The 23,243-nt window shown below is 42.7% G+C and overlaps 1 protein-coding gene across 1 annotated transcript in view; it reads left to right on the forward strand.

The window, feature by feature from the left end:
• The window catches only part of LOC105381892 (nucleoporin 88), a 152,093-nt gene that overhangs the window by 104,809 nt on the left and 24,041 nt on the right, over window positions 1-23,243 (forward strand). Inside the window, 5 exon segments of the mRNA XM_048626354.1 lie at window positions 11,179-11,292; window positions 11,729-11,941; window positions 12,323-12,494; window positions 15,751-15,876; window positions 20,164-20,183. Of these exon segments, the coding sequence (XP_048482311.1) occupies window positions 11,179-11,292; window positions 11,729-11,941; window positions 12,323-12,494; window positions 15,751-15,876; window positions 20,164-20,183 (645 nt within the window).

Below are 23,243 nucleotides of genomic sequence, written 5' to 3' on the forward strand. Positions count from 1 at the left end.
CCCTTAGATACAAGCATTGCATCTATCCACATTTTTCTGCTCATTAGATAAAGATGATCGATTTTCTTATCTTTATCTACACAGGTAAATAGATAGATAAATAATCATACATTATTAACACCCAAGACCCGAGGGCAAATATCTGTCTTTAAACAAATATCTACCGCGGCCGGGACCTGGGACCTTCGGCATTAGCAGTCACTAACCACTGCACCAGTCGGCCGTCAAATACTGTCAAAGCAAGGCAGCAATATACAGGGTGTTGCAAAATTGGTATACTAAGCCGAAACCTACATGTGCAGCATGGTATATCTAAGCCCGAATCTGAAATCAGAATTTGGAAATTCGCGAAAAAAAAAAAATCCCATAGTAAAAAGTCACTGACCAACAAAGTTTCTATGGAAAATGATATTTTTTTTTCGCTAATATCCCCGTCCGAATGGAACGATCCGCTGACCAATCAGAACGCCATCATTTATTCAGGACAATGTCGTACATCGCTGTCGATGTTTGTTGAAGAGTGTAATGAGACTGAGGCGAATTGACTTCAAGTAAAAGCAAAATAAATTATCTATCTTTTTTTATCATTGTCAGCCTTTTATCATCCACTGCTGGACATAGTTCTATCTCAAGGAGCACCACAACACTCGGTCCTCGGCCTGTCACATCCAGCCACTACCGGCAACCCGCGTAAGTTCGTTGGTCCAGCGGGCAGGAGGGCGTCCCACACTGCCTTTGCCTGTTCGTTGTTTCCACTCGAGAACTCTTATCTATCCCTACGTTTTTTTAGCAGCACAAATAATGCAACTTTCATTGGTTTTATGCGGAGCGCAGGTACCCAGATACATCAGTGATCGACCGGCACGAATCCTCAATCAACAGTCGGGAGCAAACCCGTTAATTTATTAAACGCCCGATGGTCGTTCAGTTTAAGCCGGAAAAAAGTAACCGAATGTGTTGTACGGAGTCAGCGGTTGTGGCGGTGGGACTGTTGCAGTGTGGCGCGGGCATAAGAGTTAGCGTTTTTATCCGACTTCAAAAAAGGTGGAGTTGGTCAATTCGTCTGTATGTATGTATGGTCGCCGATATCTTTGCAAGATTAGGATAAATGTGCAATGGATATGCTGCATGTAATGGCCTAATTCTGAAGTATTATTTAGTGACTTAGTTCATTTGTGGTCATTACACAAAGAAGAAGGTTAAATATGAGTAATTGAAAATGTGGAAAGAAATGTGAGCGTTTTTTCTTGTCCATCTTCAGGCTTATTCATCGTTGCAGTAGAATATAAACACTCATATAAATATATACCATAAACGCATTTTAAATCAGTCCACCGTTCTTTACAATATCATGGTTAGACATTGATACTTCCCATAGACTCAAGACCTCTTTTTTGAACCTATTCATTGAAACTTGGCCCACGCCCTTGCGGCTCGACCCAGTCAGGGGTGTTTAACTGATTTTTAATTTACGCGCGTCGCCCGCGGGCCGATACCTCGCGTTTGACAAACATGCTGAACGAGGTACACACGTGCCTGACAAGTTTACAGTGTTACGTAAACGGACACCCCTTTTGCTAGTTGCTACAGTCCGTGACTTCACCCAGGGTTGTAGTGATAACCAGCGCTATGGTCTACCATAGCAACATCTAGCTGAGCTAGAACCCGTTTCAGTACCGGGAAGCAACACACACGCTTATAGTTTTTTGATGACGTGGGTTCGAATACTGCCATGTACCAATGCCAATGCATTCTTCAGAAATATGAAGTTTAAATACAATTATACCACTTCCTCTTACAGTGAAAGAAAACAACGTGAGGAAACCAGCACATCTAGATTACACGGGGATTACAGTCGTAAGCATAATTATGTATATGTATATGTTTTGGGCATACCTAAGACGAGATCTAAGGATTTGTGCGAGATATCGTTATTCGTCATCTCCCAAGACTTTGATCGTTGAACTTCCGCATGATATATAAAGGTAGATTGTTTATAAGTCATACTATGTCATAAATTGCGCAGTCCGAATAAAATATCAGTATTCATCTCAGCAAGAAACGGGGAGCCACATGTAACGTGGCGGAATAAATGAAATAAATAAATTCAATTTATTACAATACCCTTCATCGGGTCTGCTTAACGAACCCATGTATCATGAGCTTTGACAACCCCTGGTCAAAGCTATCGTTATATTTTATGAAAATAATTTATTGGTCAAACGCTTTTCATTTCTTGACTGCCTAGTGATGAAGAGAAGTGTTATAAGTTTACACTGCCGAACAGGGCAGCGGTTTGTACTGAACTATTATTTAAAGTTCTAAACAAAGCGGGATTCATTATATCCTAAGTTTTTTGGTGGTATGAGATTCAAACCAGCAGAGACACATAATTATTAATTTTAAAACAAATAGTTTTTTACTAAGTTCATTGGCAGATAGGCATACCTAAATAACATACCAATATTCAGTGCAACATCTAGTTGCACGAGTATTAATAATTATGCACCGCATATATTCTTAAAAGGGTTTTGTTTAATTAGAATAAGCTCTAGTAAAATGGAGTGGTTTACACTTATATGAATCTTGTGCTCGGTAACTTTAAGTTCTTTATCCTTTACTGAAAACCGGACCCATTGGTCATCTATGTGTATTGCCGGTACAATGTAAACCCCCCTTATTTTATTATAAATACATTTTTTATCCCCTTGTCCTATTCCTACGTGTTCAAATATTGCATGACATTCGGTTGGGGCAATCATTTTATTGTTTTTAATTTATATTTTTATGTGGCCACGCTCGCTCGATGACGGTATAATTTTCATTGATATTGTTTCGTTTTGCATTTTTTGTTTTTTTTTATGATTATTGTGGTTAGAGACTTTTTGACTTTTATTTATTTTTTACGAAAATATATGAATAAGTGTACAACGATTGAACTCAATCCTAAAAGCATTTTCTAAATGTTAATGCTAAGTCGGATAAGAAATTACATTGTTCAGTTAAATAACTCTAGTAATTTAGGTTGTAACCATTGAAAAGCTTATAATATAGCCTTAAATAATCGTTTGATGTCAGTCAGTTTGTGCCATTCTTTGACTGTTGCAGATATTAATATTATTTAGACCACTCCTACTATAAGGCCTGAAACTTTCTGTCCTTACCTAATCTTTCAAGGCAATGTTGGCGCGAACTGGTTATGATAATAAAGTTCGGATTCCAGTTGTATTGAATTTGACACTAATTACTTCGTAAATGTAACTTCGCTTAGACTCCGCGATAGGGCCCCAAGAAACACTGGTAGACAATTTAAAAGCCATTGTTAATCTCCATGATCGAAGTCTAACAATCGGCCAATAAATCCCATTCCTCTTTTTTCTCTCCATAATTAACAAAAGGCACGGAGGCGCGTGATTCACGGTCGATGATGGGACACAACTCACGCTAACATTTATTGGCGTTAGAACAAAAGGTGTCATCCATTGTGGCCGGTGCCGAATAATCGTAAATTTCCACGCGGAAATATTATAAATTGCCGATGGAATCGCCATGTATTTGCGCAGTCGAACCCCCGGGTTTTTATCGGTGGGGTTCCGCGGTGGAATGTCAGAAGTCTTGTGTAGTACCGCACCATCGTTAGAAGCGATGTTCGTAAGGTTTAAGTGTCTTACGAAGAAACATTATGTGACATGAATTTTGCAAACGTAGGATGGTAAATAACCTGAAAAGGTTTACCTAAATATGTATAAGAAGTGGGATTGAAAATCAGTGAATAGGTGAGGTAAATGCCGGTTAGTAAGCAGTGTCAGACAAATAGTAATTCCAAATACACGTAGCTGAAACTGATGTGAAATACTTACAGAATGAGAACAAATTGGGATATGTCAGTTTCAGTACTGCAAAACGCTTACCAACAACCGTCCATCCCTGAAAGTCCCTACAATTTCAATACCGTTTCAGGAAGAGGCGAAAATGCCCAACAGTATTTTATGAGGTGCCAAAAACGCAGCCAATCCCGGTCAATTTGGTAGCGGAACCACAGACAACCCTCGGCTCTTCTGCATTTTTTTTCCGGTCGCAACCCGCCACCGCCGGAGTTGATAGAACACGTTTTTCAAATCATTAAACTGTTCGACCGCGCGGTGTTTGCGCGAAAAGGAAAAAGCTGGCCGGAAAAAAAAAGTGCCACGGCCTGCGAATAGCCGCTCCCGTATTCCAAGTGATCGTTGTTTCGTACCGATAATGCTGTTGCCGGATTGGCGCGTTTTGATGCCGGTTCCTTTGTTGAATATTTGAAAATTGACGGGCTGAGTTCGAACGTGTGTGTTTGATACTGATACGAAATTAATGATTAATTCATGTTGGAATAATCCATATTTTGTTAGTAATAATTTAATTTACACACTATGTTAGTCACACTTTATAGTAAATTTAGTCCCCCACAATTCATCTAAGTAATCAACAATAAATTATTATTTTTAAATCTTCTTACAACAAAATGGGCTCAAAGCTTCTAGATTTAATAACTTTACATTTATTTTACATTTTAGGATGTTAGAGTAACCTTTGTAAAAAATATGCGAGCACCAGGCATAATTTTATCATCATAAAAGTACACCTTTACCTCCAGCATATATCGGTCTTGAAACATAACGTCGTGAAGTCCTCATACTCTCAATACGTGACTCGATTGCCAACACCGAGAGAAGGTTCTAACGTTTGTATCTATTAAGTTAATGCGACTGCCGTCCGGTGTTCGGAATCCCATCGTTTATCTACTAGGCTAGGAGATATTTCCTCTTTATGTTACCTCTACACTCACGAGCAATGAAAAAGTTTCTCTTACAAAATTTCGACACCACATGACCCAATCATTAATTCATAATTTAAACATTTAATTTTGAATTTGATCAAAATATTGACGTTTTTAGTTGGTAATATTCTGAGGCGATGTTAAATATATTATGTACTTCAATATTGCAGACGGCGTTATTAACGCCGTCTGCAATATTGAAGTACATAATAGCACAATATTGAAGCTAGTCTTTTCCGTTTAGTAGTAATTTGGTGCTACTGCGACTGAAACTTTTGCAAGTATCAAGAGCGTACAGTTCACAACACGCGATACAACACGCATCGACACTCTGTGTGCTCTTTGACGCAGGCTCAAAGCAAACACGGGTCAGCGTTGCAAAGCTTAGGAAAAACAAAACTGCTGCACTAACCACGAATCCGTCTCTGATTTACCAAATAATAATAAAATTAATCTGTTTATTTCATTAAAAAAAATAATACGATTACATAATCTTAAGACTTAAATCTATTAGTGAGATTATGATGCTCAAGTGGTTACCGGTAATTGGTTCTTCGATAGATGTGACGCGATGCCCGACAGCTGATGGACGGCGAATAGAGGCAAGCATAGCGTGAAACGTCAACCATCCGTTATGTCGAACAAAGTCTGAATTCAAAATAGGTACTTCTAATTTAATGGTTTCCAGTATCGTGTAAGGAATGCTGCACATAGGGTCCAGCATCATTGGCTGGTAACGACATCTTCGACCATATTTGAAGGCAGGAAAATATATAAAAAAACGTAAAATCATACAGCGCAATTAGTGTTCATTTTCGCGGCTAAATCATAAATCTACATTTTATCAACTGTCTCCGCTTCCGTCTAAAAATGTTCAGCATATTCAATGTCCTATTTTCGCGGAGAATCAGGCTGAAACAATAGTTAGCGACCTCCGCACACTTAAACAAGCCTGTCCGCTCGCAGTACGTCACAAAAAACGCTTCGGGAGCGCGGGACGTGCATATACATAAATTCGCGTCATGTAGACCCAACCATGCTCAGAGCACCCACGGAACTTTCGCGCCATTAATTCTTACGCCGGTCGACTGCAGTTTTTCCATCGTTTTTCATATCCAAGCGAAATGAATAGGTTTTCTATATGCAAAGCAGGGTCCGTTTTTATGTCTCACTTGTTTTTCTCTCCGCCGTGTCCGCTTCGGCGTAATAATAGGATCAGTGGCGTAATCTATAGAGTTTTTCAATTCTATAAAGAATGGGGGGTTTGTTTCCTTTTTTATGTTTTATCGGCGGCCAGGATTTGGTGCCATTAAACTTTTCCGTTTTCGATTTTATGTGACGGAAGAAATTGGTCGGTTTGTTTTGCGTGTTCGGGGATGTCGGCTATTTGAATAATCAAGTTATTCTTTTGAGCTCCCGCCTGCCGGTGACCGCAATGGAGGATGAACGGACGGAGGAGCGAATCCAACGATGACGAAGCACATCGATCACGAGCTAGAATAAAAGCATCACGGAATTCAATGAGCGACTTTCAGATCTGCATCAAACGATCGCGGCCAAATTGCCACAATCAATTTTCATTTGCCATAACAGTGGAATGGAAAAAAAAACTCGAAGAAAAAGGGCACAGATGGAAAGCAATTTTTAATCGTCGAAACCCGGAACCGGGAAGAATGCGCGCCAGTCAGCCGCAGACAAATCGGCCATAATTAATGACGATGCGTTTGTTTTTTCCTCAGATACCGATAGTCGAAATAAAAGAAGCGGGGTGTATTATGTCGTGTGGCTAGGCGAGGGCGAAACAAAGGGAGAGACGGGTGTCGAACGAAAGGAATATTTATCATCTCGGCGGCAGCGACACTCGGCACGGACCGTCGCCAATGTCCATTTGGATAATGCCCGACGCGATTAAAAATATAAAAATACACCCCCACCCCCCCGTGGGGGGATTTGACGGAGGACACCGCCGCACCGAGGACACAAAAGGATTATAAATGAGAAGGAATTTTAGATAATATTTGTACGCGGGACGTGGACGGCCGCAGATCGGGGGAGGGCGCCTTCGCCTAATGAGTGTTTGTATCAATTTGTACGTATTGTATTTGAATATTTTTGTTATAGCGTTCGTTACGATTTTAATCCCCCGCGGGCGCGTCTGGATCGATGCCGTCTGTTTAATATTTCTGCGGCTCGCCCGTTTTTTGTTTAATAATACCCGGCCGAGGCCTGATCGCCGGCGTTTTGTGTCGTTTGTTCGTTGATTAGAGGCTGGCTTTTTTATTATTTATTATTTGTTTCGGCAGACGATTGGCAGCGTAACCCTCTGGTGACCCACTGATCATTATTATTTCTGCTTTTGATCTCCCGCTCTGTTGTGCGACGCCATTTTCATCGGATTCTTTTCCGCTCGAGATTAAACGTTTGCAAAATAAATAATGAATGCGCAAATCGGACCGTGTGCGGTTCGACTAAGCTCCCGGGTATCGCGGAATACGTACAATAAACATGCCGAAATAATATATTGTCGTAATAATATTTAAATTATAAGAGTATTTTTAATTTTTTGGCGGTTTCCCGCGACTCGACATGAATGTGAATGAGTCTGAAGAACAACATGGCGCCTCGGCCACGTGTTTTCAATTCATTATCTCGAAAACAAAAATTTCATTAGCCCCGAGATTTCCTTTTTAAATTTAATTATTCATATTTAAATTAAACATAATATAATAGAGGTCTGGGCGGAGAAAAAAGCCGCTTTATCGTATCATATTTTATTAACCGAATTTATAATTCTCCGCCGATTCGGAGTAGCTAAATCCCGCGGCGGGCGGGGCCGGGGTCCGGCAAAATATTTATGAATGCCGAGTAGAAAAATACACAATAATATTTCAGTGGGTGTCCGAGGTCCTTACTTGCCCTCCCTGATCTATTTAAAAAAGAGGCCCACCGGAAGGACAAAAGGGCTGCTCGTAAAAACACTGGCCACGTATTATAGTACCCCGACCGTCCGCGGCGCTGCCGTCGCTTTGTCTAATTCTTATTTTTTCGAATCGGAACCTTTACCGTCCGGTTTTTTATCGGTTTTTGTTCCGGAGACATTCGCCCGCCGTGTTTGCCCGGCGATTGTTCTAATGTCGGCCATTTGTAATTTTTTAGCGCTCGTAACTCGTTCTTTTTGAGATACCGGGCGGATCGCGCGCGGAAAGATTTATGTTATCTTCGTTTTTCTGCGTCGGTCTTTCAGGACAGGTCAAGTTTTGCACAATGCTCGATTTTTGGGTGACCGAACTTAATGACCCCCATATATTTGGGTTTTCATTCTTTATCATCTTTTACCACAGTCAGAACAGTGGGGGTTAAATTTACTTGTATTATTTAAGTAAGTATTGATAAGGTAAATCTATGGCATTATCTATTCTTGGACCTACAGAGCGCCTATCTCAGCTTTTGCAACACCCAGGCTTGCTGCTCCAGTTTACTCGGGAGCTAGGCTGGCTGAGCTGAAATTAGGGGGACATGTACAAAGGTTCCACTCGAGAGGGCCAGGTACAGAGGCTTCACCCTCCCTCAGAATAGATTAGAGAATAGTACATCTCTCTTCTTAATTTTTCATCGGAATCTAAAAAATATTTAGACTGGCAGATAGAACTTAAAAGGAAACTTTCAATTTCTATATATTTATCTTAATTTGATATCCGTCTCTTTATATTTTAACTTGCATATTGCACGATGCAAGACTATCAGAGTTTCAGTAGTGCATATATACTAATATTCATAATGTATAAAGGATTCTACAGAAAACTGAAATGTGACTTAGGGGTTCATTCTGAAAAACTTTTGTTTCCGCCCTTTCGCAACCATTACCACTGTACCACTTATGCAACATGCTGTGCAAACCCAGGCGACCGCAGCCTGCGGAGAGCCGATCGCGCGGAAAACAAAAGATATTTTTTATCACAGCCCGAGAAAATCTCATCACTTTTTAGGGTCCATTGGGCAGCGGCCGGGATCCCCCGCGGCCATTGTGTCCAGGTGCCGTTTAAAAACTCCCGCCCATTATCGGGAGAAAAAAGGCTTAATTCATTATTTCCAACGATAAATTCCCAGGACGGCTCCGCGGTCTCGCCCTTGGGTCTTTCCTCTGATAATAATTTGATTACGCTTTAGGCGGCCATGTTTGTTTTTTTCCCGGTATCGGCTGTGGTCGGGTAATCGGCTGTGTGATGCGTGTGTTGTAAAATGCAATGTGCGTGTTATTTTTCTGCTAAGTCGAGGTTGTCCTGTGGGGTTGCGATCAATGTACATTATAGTAACTCGCTTGTCAAATCGACGTAACTTGTAATTACTTAACCAGTGACGAAGGCGAAGCTAATCTGTCGGTGGTGGTACGGTAGCTGGACAGTTTTTGGCTCAGTTATTCACGAGCAATAGGGCACGGCTGAAGACTAAATAGCATGTGACTAAAAGGAATTTGAATCAGTACTATAGGTTTCTACCTATATACAACTGTCTACAAATCAAACTTTTATATCCCTACTTTTTCGTCTAGCATTTAACTCACAATAAACTACAGTTCATTCGATAAAAGTTACACCTCCGGTTCATAGGTTCAAGTAATTATCCGCAACAGTTCAGAAGGGTTAGGTACCCTAGCTTACCATCACAAACGGACATGAGCTTTTATACAATCGGTACGTTTAATATTACGAAATAGAGTCGGTGGGTAGCGCACTAGAGCTTTCAACTTAGTTTCTCTTAAGGTGGAGTGACCCCAGTGCCGATTGTCGAGGGACCAGCTCCGGTGGAGTTAGCCCAATTCTGTATCGCTCGAAACTGCATTAAACTAGTAATGCGACGCGCAATTCGGTTGTTCTGTGTTTGGGATGCAGGTAGGGAGCGCCACTAGGGTATTCTGTAAGCGTTGCCAACTTGAGAGCAAATGAATGCATCGATTCATAAGCGAAAGTGAATCTGTGCTTTGCGTCGTGGTTGTAAAGTCTGTTTTTTAATGCCAGATACTAAATTGATAGATTTTGAACGGGTCATCAACAGTTGATTGTCCCGCCAATAGAACGATACGTCATTTAATCGTGGGACAATCGACTGTTGATGAACCGTTCAGAATCTGTCAATTTAGTATCTGAGATTAAAAAAAGGACTTTAGGTATGTACAGTCCAGTCTAAACAACTTAAAAGTTACTGAAGTAGGCTGTGATTGTGCTTTGTACTTACAAAGTACTTATTACTTCCATGGCTTTGTCATACTAACCAACTGTCAATCTTGAAAAGAATGAATGGGCGCTTTGTTAGTTTGACAAGGTAGAAAACTTCAGGAACCGATATTTAGAACTCACACTTACATGAGTACACCTATGTATGTACATTGTATCTTATATACTATTTCAGTAGCCCTTCCTGTACAGGGTGTTGCAAAAAGGGTACACTAAGCCGAAACCAGCATGTGCTATATCTATATTATATAGAAACCTAGTTGGTCACGTGACTTTTTTACTATGGAGTATGTTTTTTTTTTCGCGAATTTTGAAATTCAGATTTCAGATTCGGCCTTAGATACAACATGCTGTACATGCTGGTTTCGGCTTAGTATATGCTTTTTGCAATACCCTGTAAACTGTTCAGTGTTCACGGAGGCAACACCCGTGAGATTTTAGCCTTCAAATTACTATCCGAGGATGGTTTTCTTCTTTTTCCGTTGCATTTCAAATTTCAAACTTTAGGTACTACTCGTATTCGCTGATTGTTTTCCCCTATTTTTGAAAACATCTCGGGGAAATAATATTTGTAATGTATTGTTTTGCTTTACAGTCTAGTTGCATCATTATTCTTACTTATGTATAAATTCCGGTTTACAACTATAAAAATATATCGATGTAAACTTTAGAAGTACATATTATTTAGCCTCTATTAATTTCTATTTACTATGCACTATCTTGTTTTCTAGGCTATTTAACTGTGACAAAAGAAAACCCTGTTTTCTACCTTGATCTTCATCATTCATCAAAAATCTTTACGACACTTTGGCATCCGCCTTCCTCATCAGGCTACCTGACTGAACATGCCGATTTCTTGGCCGGAGAGCGTCCCACTTTGAACCAACTAAAGACGTCAATATTAATTTATAAACAAAATGAATTAAGGGGGGCATTTGAGGTACATTAAACCATATTGAGTGCCCCTGTATCATGACTGGCCTGTTCATTTAATCATCCCCACCTATCACTTCCCTACTACTGGGGCACGGGTCTCCTTCCAATGGTCAATCCCCCTGGTTACAGAAGCTACTCCCTCCACGCTCAGAGCGACCAGCGTTCATTCAATAACCACCCCTCTCCCCTTGTCTCCAGGAGTTACGCCGTGGACGAGCGGTTCCTGCACGCGGCGGGCGACGTGCGGCGCGTGCACTGGCACCCGGCCTCGCTGTCGCACGTGCTGGTGCTGGTGTCGGACAACACCATCAGGTATGTGGGGAGTATGGGTTGTCGCTGGTGGGTGAAGTTTGTTTTTGCCTCGCATGGGTTTTAAATGCATATACTATTAAAAAGAAGAAGTGTGGCAAGATAATGCGTTTTGCCACACTTCTGCCACAACACCATCAGATATGTGGGATAGGCTGCCTTGTGTCTGGTGTGTAAAGACCTATACTTGGAGTTTCTCTGAAAGATCACATCCGCAACGAAGTGATTTGATAGAAAACTGGAGTCACTGACATAGCTCGCCGAGTTAGTAAGCTTTGGTGGCAGGCTGGTCAGATCTGTCGAAGAACAGATAACCCATGGGGTAAACAGACCGAAACTAGACAAACAGAAGTTTTTTTTCAATTGGCGGTGCTACTTAGCCTTACACTTCACCTGAATGCAACTAGATTTTATCAATGACCAACCTCTAACATTACAGGCTCTACAACATAGCCCTGAAGCACGGTCCGAAGCTCGTCTCCATCTACACGACGGGCCCTAAGCCGAGCTGCCTCATCGGCGGGCGCCGCATACTGGACACCCTCGGAGACACCGCAGTGGACTTCGCGCCGCTGCCGGACACCAACAGTGTGCTGGTGCTGAAGGGTGACGGGAATGTCTGCTGTTTGGACTGCGACTTGGACTCTAAAAGGTGAAAGGGTGTTTGGATTACGTAAACTAAGGGGGACAAGTTGAATAGGTTAGTTCAGACCTACCAAAGAATAACCGCGGGAGTAGCTGGTTCTGCAGTTTCATTATTTGACAACTGAACGGTGTAGTGGTTATAGTAGTCCTGACTCCTATGCTGAAGGTCCCGGGTTCGATTCCCATGGGTCAGATATTTGTTTTAGATAGATATTTTGTACTTGGATCTTGAGTGTTAATACATATATAAAATATGTATCTATCTATGTTTATGTGTACATATATCTGTCCGATACCCATATTACAGGCTCTGCCTAGTTTTGGCAGACAGCTGTGTGTGAGCATAATTAAATGAATACCTCCTAACAAGCTCACTTCTCATTCGCAGCTCAACATCCAAGCTCAGCGGCCCTCTAGCGATGTTCCCACCAGCCGACGACAACTACGGTTCAGACTCGTGCAGCCTGCTGGTGCTGGGCGGCGCGCGGCGGCCGGCGCTCGTGGTGCTGGCCTCCAGCTGCGCTGTATTGTACCATGCGGTGCTGTTACCGCATCCTCAGGTATCCAGTTCTTTCCAGCTATGCTATACCAGATCCTCAGGTAAAAAGGTAGTCCAGTTCTTTCCAGCTTTGTTTTGTTATCGCATCCAGTAAGTTTCTCACCAGATCCTCACGTATCCAGTTCTTTCCAGCTATGCTCTTTATTCTATGTAAATTCCTTCGCTCCAGTTAGTCCAGGATTCCGAACCAGGGTTAGTCAGCGTGACAAATACCAGTGCTGAACCAGGATATATCAGCGCATCAGTCGGTAAGACACTCTACCACGGTGTCAGATGCCCGGGTGAAGGGGCGGTGACAACTGCGGCTCGGCCTCGTGCAGGCTGCTGGTGCTGGGCGGGCGGCGGCCGGCGCTCGCGGTGCTGCCTCCAGCCAGCCGTGCTGTACCATGCTGTGCTGTTGCCGCATCCTGTAAGTTACTTAGGAGTTGAAGTATACAACGCTCTTAACAATTGCCTAAATAGGTAGAAAGATGCCATTTGCATCCCATGGATCCTACGTTCTTAGCGTGCCGGTGTCTTACCAGATCCTCAGGTAGATAACCTGTCCAGTTCTTTCCAGCTTTGTTCTGCTGCCGCATCCAGTAAGTTTCTCACCAGTTCCTCAGGTATCCAGTTCTTTCCAGCTATGCTATACCAGATCCTCAGCTAGAAAGACTGACCAATTCTTTCCAGCTTTGTTCTGCTGCCGCATCCAGACACTATCTTACCAGAGCCTCAGGTAGAAAGGGTGTTCTTCCAGCTATGCTCCTTATTCCATAGATTCTTAGATTCCTGGCTCCAGTAATTCCAGGGTTCCGAAGCTCTTTGGTGCTACCTTCTTCTGCTCAGCGTCACAAATACTAGAGACGAAAAAGGATTCATCAGCGTGTTAAAAGCATCAGTCAGTCAGATTAGTTGACCACGGTGTCAGATGCCAGTGTGAAGGGGCGGTGACAACTGCGGCTCGGCCTCGTGCAGCCTGCTGGTGCTGGGCGGGCGGCGGCCAGCGCTCGCGGTGCTGCCTCCAGCCAGCCGTGTTGTATCATGCTGTGCTGCTGCCGCATCCGGTGAGTCTCTTACCGGATGGTTTCTAAACGTTATAAGTTGTACACAACTTACTATAACTAGTTAATTAAGTTTTCTCCTGTTATTTACTTTATGTTTAACTTTTCGGCCCTCCAAGTCTATAAGTTTAGATTTAAGATAGCATGTATATTTTGTTTCCATATGACTGTTTGAAGCCAAAATAAAATAAAATAAATAAAAAATAAAACAACGCTCCAAAGGTAGAAAGAGCGCCGGTTCCCCTAACCGGATCCTCAGCTAGAAAGACTTTCCGGTTCTTTCCAGCTTTGTTCTGCTGCCGCATCCAGTAAGTTTCTCACCAGATCGTCAGGTATCCAGTTCTTTCAGGGTGTCCAGCTATGCTATACCACATCCTCATCCTCAGGTAGAAAGCTAGATCAATTCTTGCCAGCTGTGCTCCTTATAGTTTCCTCGCTCCTTGACCGACTAATCCTTCTGTGGTGCTACATTCTTCTGCACAGCGTGTTAAATACTACAGTCGAACCAAGGTTAGTCAGCGTATTGAAAGGATTAGTTGACTGTTGTGTCAGAGGGTGAAGGGGCGGTGACAACTGCGGCTCGGCCTCGTGCCGCCTGCTGGTGCTGGGCGGGCGGCGGCCGGCGCTCGCGGTGCTGCCTCCAGCCAGCCGTGCTGTACCATTCTGTGCTGCTGCCGCATCCAGTGAGTACCTTACCGGAAGGTTTCTAAGAGTTATAGAGTACAACGCTCTTATTACTACCCTCCAATGAAAGAACGTGTCGGTGTCTTACCAGATCCTCAAGTAGAAAGGTAGTCCATTTCTTTCTAGATTCTTTCTGCTGTCGCATCCAGTAAGTTTCTCACCCGATTCTCAGGTATCCAGTTCTTTCCAGCTATGCTATACCACATCCTCAGGTAGAAAGGGTGTCCAATTCTTTCCAGCTATGCTCCTTATTCCATGTAGATTCCTCGCTCCAGTAAGCCCCGAAGCTCCCTTTCGACCCTTAGATGCTACATTCTTCTGCTCAGCGTGACAAATACCAGATCCAAGCCAGGATCAGTCGGTCAGGTCAGTAGACCACGGTGTCAGATGCCTGCTTGAAGGGGCGGTGACAACTGCGGCTCGGCCTCGTGCACCTGCTGGTGCTGGGTGGGCGGCGGCCGGCGCTCGCGGTGCTGCATCCAGCCAGCCGTGCTGTACCATGCTGTGCTGTTGCCGCATCCTGTAAGTTTCTTACCGGATCCTTAGGTAGAAAGGGTGTTCTTTTCTTTCCAGCTTTGTTCTGCCGCCGCATCAAGTAAGTCTCTTACTACCCTCCAATGAAAGAGCGCCGGGTCCCCTTTCCTGATATGTTCCTCATTCCATTTAGTTTCTTCGCTCCTGGTAGTCCAGGGTTCCGAAGCTGTCGCTGACTGTCCGATACTGATGCATGGTCTTGCAGCATATTGGTGAGATCTTACCGGCTGGTTGTTTCTTAGAGTAATAGTACCTATACAACGCTCTTAAAACTTCCCTCCAAAGGTAGAAAGACCACTGGTCACTCTTTTCTCATTATATTTCTTTAAAAAAATTATACCACTAAATAGCTTATTAAACTCTGTAAATTCTCCCATTTCCAGTCGCAACAAGACAAGAAGGAGTCCGAATACGCGCTGTACGTGATAGAAGCCGTGGAGCTGAGCATCGAGCTCGGCGCCGGCAACGACAGCATCCAGCAGTACTCGTACCCGGTGCACTTGTACCCGGTAAGTGCAGTATACTGTATACTATACGTTGAAAGAGTAATAAATATTGAGAGAAACTTTTGGGTTTATAATACACATTATTTGGATAAATTATTGAGAAACCTCCAGCTCGTAATCGTCTAGCAGTGGCTTGACACACGACTGCTGTTGCAGGGCGCGCCATAATACTCTGTCCTCGGCCTGGCAAAACGAAATGGGCATCAGTTATTCGGCTTACTTGGCTGGCTACTGCTACCTGAACTAGCAGATTTTAAGAGCTGTGGTAGTTTGCTTGAGCTCTCCTCGATTACTTTCTTCATTACTGATGAGACCCATTGGATTGGTGACCGATTTCAAGTCGTTGTTTTCTGGGCGCTTCCGTGCTTCGGAAGGCACGTTAAGTCCCAGTGGCTGTTTCTGCAGCGGTCGTTAATCCTAGTCAGAGACCTTCGGACGGCTTGGAAACATCTGACAATCAGGTTGCCCACTTACCCGACCACTCTCTCAGTCATAACAAGACAAGAAGGAGTCCGAATACGCGCTGTACGTGATCGAGGCCGTGGAGCTGAGCATCGAGCTCGGCGCCGGCAACGACAGCATCCAGCAGTACTCGTACCCGGTGCACTTGTACCCGGTAAGTGGAGTGTGCTATCTTTACATACATACAGGATGCTTGTTTATTTGTGGCACCGCTAATAAACAAGCATCCTTTATACTCACGCTTGTCTCCCAAAGGGGGTAGGCAGCATCTCCACGTGCCACGATCCTAACATACTTCCTTCGCTTCTTTCATATTCATAAGTCTCTTCATACACGCATGTCGGTTTAGGAAACTCCTTTTGACTTTATAATATGTCGCCATGTCTTGGGGATATAGCTCAGTGGTAGAGCATTCGTCTGCCGATACTGTACATTATGCCTAGCCAGAGACCTTCGGGCGGCTTAAAAACATCTGACAGTCAGGTTGCCCACTTACCCGACCACTCTCTCAGTCGCAACAAGACAAGAAGGAGTCGGAATACGCGCTGTACGTGATAGAAGCCGTGGAGCTGAGCATCGAGCTCGGCGCCGGCAACGACAGCATCCAGCAGTACTCGTACCCGGTGCACTTGTACCCGGTAAGTGCAGTATACTATACTTACGTTGAAATAGTAATAAACCTGTCTAACTCTGTCTACGGCCTGGCAAAATGAAATGGGCATCAGTTATTCGGCTTACTTGGACGGCCCACTGCTACCTGAACTAGCAGATTTTAAGAGCTGTGGCAGTTGGATCGGTGACCGATTTCAAGTCGTTGTTTTCTGGGCGCTTCCGTGCTTCGGAAGGCACGTTAAGTCCCGGTGGCTGTTTCTGCAGCAGTCAGAGACCTTCGGGCGGCTTGGAAACATCTGACAGTCAGGTTGCCCACTTACCCGACCACTCTCTCAGTCATAACAAGACAAGAAGGAGTCCGAGTACGCGCTGTACGTGATAGAAGCCGTGGAGCTGAGCATCGAGCTCGGCGCCGGCAACGACAGCATCCAGCAGTACTCGTACCCGGTGCACTTGTACCCGGTAAGTGGAGTGTACTATCTGTAAATACAGATACTCACGACTGTCAAAGGGGCAGGCAGAGATTATGGATCTCCACGTGCCACGATCCTGACATACTTCATTCGTTTCCTCCACATTTATAAGTCTCTTCATACACGCACGCCGGTTTTTGAAACTCCGTATTTGGCTTGGGGATACAGCAAGTCAAATGCTCTACCGAGTATGCTCTACCAATGAGCCCCAAGACACGACAACATAATCAAAACCCATGTACATTAAGCCTAGTCAGAGGCCTTCGTCAGCTTGAAAACATCTGACAGTCGGGTTGCCCTCTTACCCGACAACTCTCTCAGCACAAGCTTGCTTGTGTTGGGGTCCACCAACCCGCACTAGGCCAGCGTGGTGGACCTAAAACCCCTCCTTTATTGGAAAGGTGACCCGAGCAATGGGGACGTGATGGGTTTTGTTGATGTGATGATAAACTAATTTGTTGTGAGTAATCCAGTGGTACAGTCAAGTGCAATTAATCCTGATCCCCTATATAGCTATAACTACAACCCTCCCACATAGGCGCCACCTATGTAAAATAACCTTGAACTACATACACCTTGTTTCGTTACTAAGACTTCTGTATGTGTGTTAAAATATGGCGCTAAATATCGACTTTTATTAATTTAAGCGCCATCTTAAATCAAATATTGGAACTAGCTTCATAAAGTTCATGCCAGAATGTTAAAACCTGTGTTGTTCACTTTTAACTATTGCAAGCCAGCTCAGTGTGATACGAAGTGATTGCATTTTTCACCAGTTTAACTACTTGACGGTGTGGTGTAATCGTTAAGGTATTCGGCTTTCAATATGGAGGTTCAGAGTTCAAATCTCTGGGAGGTGTGACTTTTAAAATTTATTTTTATGTTTTACTTTGTTAATCATTATAGATAGGTTATTTTAGACTATCTTTATCAATATGAACAGGAAATAAAATAAAAACATATATAAGAAAAAGAACTTTATTTCACTAAACAAGTAAATATTATTAGTCTGTATGCAGAATAATTATGAACAAAAGTAAACAAATTCAAAAATTGTAGAATTACAACAATGAGAACCAACATGTTACTAAATTTCACAATTTACATCTCTTGTTGTTTTCTACAATTAAATTATAAATAAGCAACAATTTTATTACTAAGTAGTTACTTATAAATATGTAATCAATTATCTTAACAGTATGAACAAATAATTATCTTACTACTAAATAAATTTTACTCATTTTTAAACTGGGGACCCGTTAAATACTTACTAAACGTATAATAACATAGTTATAATGTTCCATTTCTTCTTTGCGAGTTGTGCTGTTATCGTGTAGAAGATATTTCTCACGCAATGCAAACAGCAACCATAATATCATCCTTAAAATTCTCAAATTAAATCTTGTCATGCGTTAGCTATTTTATAACAGTTCTTCAGGGCCCATTATAGGACATCCATCTTCGGTAACCTTTAAAAACAATAATTTGATCATGCCTTAATGAATATAATAATTGTGACATTATTACTATAGCGTAAAAAGTATATTATGATAATCTATAAGTAAAATAAATGAAAGCCAATAATATATAAAGTAACCAATAAAATTATAAAGAGAAAATACGAACCCAATGTTGTCCTGGCACTTAACTCAATTAATAATGATGACCTTGTTAATAAATTCGTTTGTCATCGTTACAAATCAATAATTTTGATTATATTATAGGTATAAATATAAATCAGATCAATCAGATGGAATTAACAAAACCCATCTCAATGCAACAAAACATTCTCTTCAAGTCTACAATTTCAAATGAGAAATAAATTCAAAATACCCTCTGCGCTTATAATATTTCATATTGTAAACAATTATCACTATTCACTAAATAGACTATACTTTTGCTAATGAACCGCAATATATTCACACACACGCACTCACGCCTTGTACTAATGTACTCCCTTGCGGGGTAGGCAGAGGTGCATTGCTGCACCCACTTTTCGCCAGAGTGTATGTTAGTCCCAATGTAATAGGGGGCGGGCCTATTGCCATTTTACGGGCACATCCAAGACCCGAGAACAAATATCTGTGTTTAAACAAATATCTGCCCCGGCCGGGAATCGAACCCGGGACCATCGGCTCAGTAGTCAGGGTCACTAACCACTACGCCATTCGGTCGGCAATATATTCACTATTTTGCAAACGAGTTCAATAAGCTTCTTGGCGTAGCGGACAAATGTTTGGTTTGCGAATAATTGGGCCGCGGGTTCGAGCCCAGATGAAAAACAAAAATAATTTAAATTTTGTATTTCATAATATTATTGTTCTATGAATTCGTTAGTTTGTATAAATGATGGATATTATCTAAAATCTAAATGATGGATATAAATAGGAGAATAGTAAAATAGTTCTGTGTCTGTCTATAGACACGAGCACTACCGCAACATACGTCACACCGACAAATTGGCTTTGCGTAGTTTGAATTTCTATTTGAAATGCAGGGGGTCAGGTTTTTCTGCACCTGACTGTACATGTGTGTTCCAGTGTCCGGGCTCCAGCGGCTCGTACCTGGTGTCGCACGCGGCGGGGGTGCACGCCGTGGCCATGCCGGCCGCGAGGCAGCTGCACGAGTTCATGATGGCTGACGAAGGTACTAGTACAGTTGCTGCCATGGTACATGTGTGTTGCAGTGCCCGGGCTCCAGCGGTACTTACATGGTACATCCGTGTTGCAGTTTCTAAGCTCTAGGAGTTCATGATGGCTGAAAAAGGTATTAGTACAGTCGCTGGTAGGTATATGTGTGTTGCAGTGCCTAGACTCTAGGAGTTCATGATGGCTGAAGAAGGGACTAGATCATACACTCGCTGCCATGGTACATGTGTATTCCAATGTCTAGGCTCCAGAAGTTCATGATGGCTGAAGAAGGTACTAAATCATTCATTTGCTGCCATGGTATGGTAGGTACATGTGTGTTGCAGTGTCTAGACTCTAGGAGTTATGATGGCCGAGGAAGGTACTCTAGTAGGTAAAGTACACTCGCCGGCAGTGCCATGGTACACGTGTGTTCCAGTGCCCGGGCTCCAGCGGCACGTACCTGGTGTCGCACGCGGCGGGGGTGCACGCCGTGGCCATGCCGGCCGCGAGGCAGCTGCACGAGTTCATGGTGGCTGACGAAGGTACTAGATCATACACTTGCTGCCATGGTACGGTCAGCTGCATAATAAAGTTGTTATACACTTCTGTACCTTGTCAAACTGACGAACCGTCAATGCTTCAATGAATGGATAGGCGGTTTGTTAGATTGACAAGGTTCGAAAGTGTATAGCTACTTATGCAGCTGACCGTACATGTGTGTTGCAGTGCCCGGGCTCCAGCGGCACATACTTCATGATGGCCGACGAAGGGACTAGATCAGCTATACTCAAACTGCGGCCCGCGGGCCGCATGTGGCCCGCCGGGCCTTCATCAGTGGCCCGCGTGCCATGAGAGATAATAGAGAATATACCTAGGTATATTCTGTGTAAAAAGTATCGGGATTATATTCATAAAACAAAAAATGTTATTCATCCAAATTTATTTTATCACCTTCAAAGTTTGCTCCTTCAGAAACGATACACATACCTACACCAACGAATTATCCAATAGCCACAACATTTTAAAACGCTGTTTTCAGACTTGTGTTTAGTACCTGTAGGGTCTACAATTATATCGTGTAAAGCTGCACAGCACGCAAAACCTATGGCTCACTGTAACACCAAGCCGCACGTGCAGGCACACGTCCAGTCGGCTCGCCGGTCAAACACAGACTGACTCAGCCCGCCACCGACGTGCTACCTCACTACTTGTGTACATGAGACAAGGCGTTATATCTACTGTATAGATACAAACACTACATCCCTTTCTTATCAATATTTTTATTATTGTTTAACAGAACAATATACCCTCACCAGAATCACATTAATTAGATACAATTTATATTAATAATCAATTGGAGTGTCTCAACAACTAACATATCATTGCTCGACCGATTTGTCATTTACAGCTTCCCACTGGCCTTCTACTCTCTTCAAGTGTATAATATTCCTTCTGAGCTGTTGTCCAGTCTCTTCGTTTCTCACTGTAATGTCCCCGCCCAAGGACTTTTCCACTACATGTGGTGTTGGGTTAAAGCTGGGAGTAAGCTTATTAGTTTTCTCAATTTCTTTTACATAAACTTTGTCTCCTTCTTTCATGTCGGGTGATTCTGCTCTTCTCTTCCGGTCTCCATATTCTTTCCCTTTCTCTTTTTGAATTTTGTCATGGTCTCTTATCTCTGTATCATCGCTTTGACTGGTCATGTTCCTAATCATTGGAATTTTATCCCTATTTTGCCTCTTAAAGAAGAGCTCCGATGGTGATTTCCCAGTTACTGAATGGGGGGTTGAGTTATACATCATGAGATACTCATATAACGTCTCTTTGATGTCCTTTCGTTCTATTTGGCTTATTTTGAGGCGTTTTAAAATATCGCGATTTTGACGCTCTACCTCCCCATTCATCTGGGGCCAATACGGCACAGTACTGAAGAGTTTTATGCCACATTCCTTACAAAAATCCTTGAACTCCTCACTCACAAATTGACGTCCATTGTCAGCAGTTACAGAAACAGGGTACCCCAGGCGGCTAAATATCTCCTTCAATAATTTGATCATCTGTGCACTGGTGATAGTTTTGGTCAGTTTAATTTCTTTGTATCGACTATAATAATCAACGACTACTAACAGGTAGTCGTGACTGGGTAACGGCCCTAGCAAGTCTATCGCAACATCTAACCAGGGTTCTGCTGGAAGTTCCCGACGCTTCATTACAGCTGGTGGATTGGGTAGAGACACAAGTGTACACCCTTTGCAACTCTTCACCATTGTCTCCGCGTCTTTATCTATTCTCGGCCACCAAACTTTTGAGCGTAATCTTCCCTTCATGGCCACTATGCCGGGATGCCCTTCGTGGGCTGCGTTCAGTACTTGCTTCTTAAGTTTCTCAGGAACAACTATCCTATTGCCTCTCAAAAGAATGTTTTCATAGAAACAAAGCTCGTTCTCAAAAATCTTGTACTTTTTAACGGACTCATCCCACTCACCATGGTAAATTCCCCTTTTCACACTTTGTATCTCCGCATCTTTTTCCGAATGGTCAGTCAATTCTTTTAAACGGATTGCTTGGGGCTTCGCTATTTGTATTATTTGATTAACGTAGTCCTTGTCTTCACTTATATTGTTCACCTCTTTACACAACCGTGATAGGGGGTCTGCAATATTTGTGTTTCCTGGCTTATATTTAATATTGTAGCGATAAGCTTGTAGCTTTAAAACCCAACGTTCCACGCGCGCACAGGGTCGTGACTTTGGGCTGAACAAAAACTCTAACGGCTTATGATCCGTAATAAGGTCGAATTCTTTCCCGAAAAGAAACGTATTAAAGTGTTCAATAGCCCATACGAGAGCTAACGCTTCTTTTTCGGTCTGACTATATTTACGCTCACAACTTGTCAGTGTACGATTTCCGTAAGCTATTATTCTAGGCCCGCTGCAGTCAATTTGGACCAACACTGCTCCTAGACCAACAGGACTGGCATCAGCTATCACCTGTGTTTTATCTTTAACATCATAATAACCCAATGTCTCTATTCCTGTTAATGTCTCCTTCAACGTAATAAATGCTTTATCTTGCTTCCTTGTCCAGTACTGAGTGATACTCGCTTTCTTTCCTAACTTCAGTCTCAACAGTTCTTTCAATGGCTCAGTCATGGTAGCCAAATTAGGTATCAATTTATTAATGTAATTGACGAGTCCAAGGAAACTCTGTAATTCCTCTACAGTGTTGGGCACTCTAAATTCTTTAATGCTCTTCATGTATTTCGGTAAGGGCTTAACTCCACCCGGTGTCAGTTCATGTCCCAAAAAATTAACTTTTTGCACTTTGTAGATACATTTATCCTCATTCAAGAGAACGTTGTTTTCCTTCAGTGTCTTTAAAACTTTTGCCAGTCTCGTGTCATGTTCTTCTTCGCTACTACCGCAAATCAAAATGTCATCGATAAAATTTATGACCCCATCACACTTTATCAGCATTTTCTCTAATATTTTTTGGAACAACTCTGGCGCACAGGTCACTCCGAACATCAGTCTTTTGTATCTGTAGAGACCACTGGATGTTATGAAGGTAGTCAGGTGGCGTGAATTCGGATGGAGCTCAATTTGATGGAAAGCATTTTTAATATCCAATTTAGAAAAGTATTGTGCTTTCCTGATTTTCGGTAACAGGTGATCCATACAGGGTAATGGGTGATTCTCTTTTAGTATAGCCGTGTTTGCACGCCTCATGTCGATACACAATCGAACCTCCCCATTGTCCTTAAGAATGGGTACAATTGGCGAAATCCACGAAGACGGTTCATGTAC

The sequence above is a fragment of the Plutella xylostella genome, chromosome 16 (assembly GCF_932276165.1).
Source record: "Plutella xylostella chromosome 16, ilPluXylo3.1, whole genome shotgun sequence".
Lineage (NCBI taxonomy): Eukaryota > Metazoa > Arthropoda > Insecta > Lepidoptera > Plutellidae > Plutella > Plutella xylostella.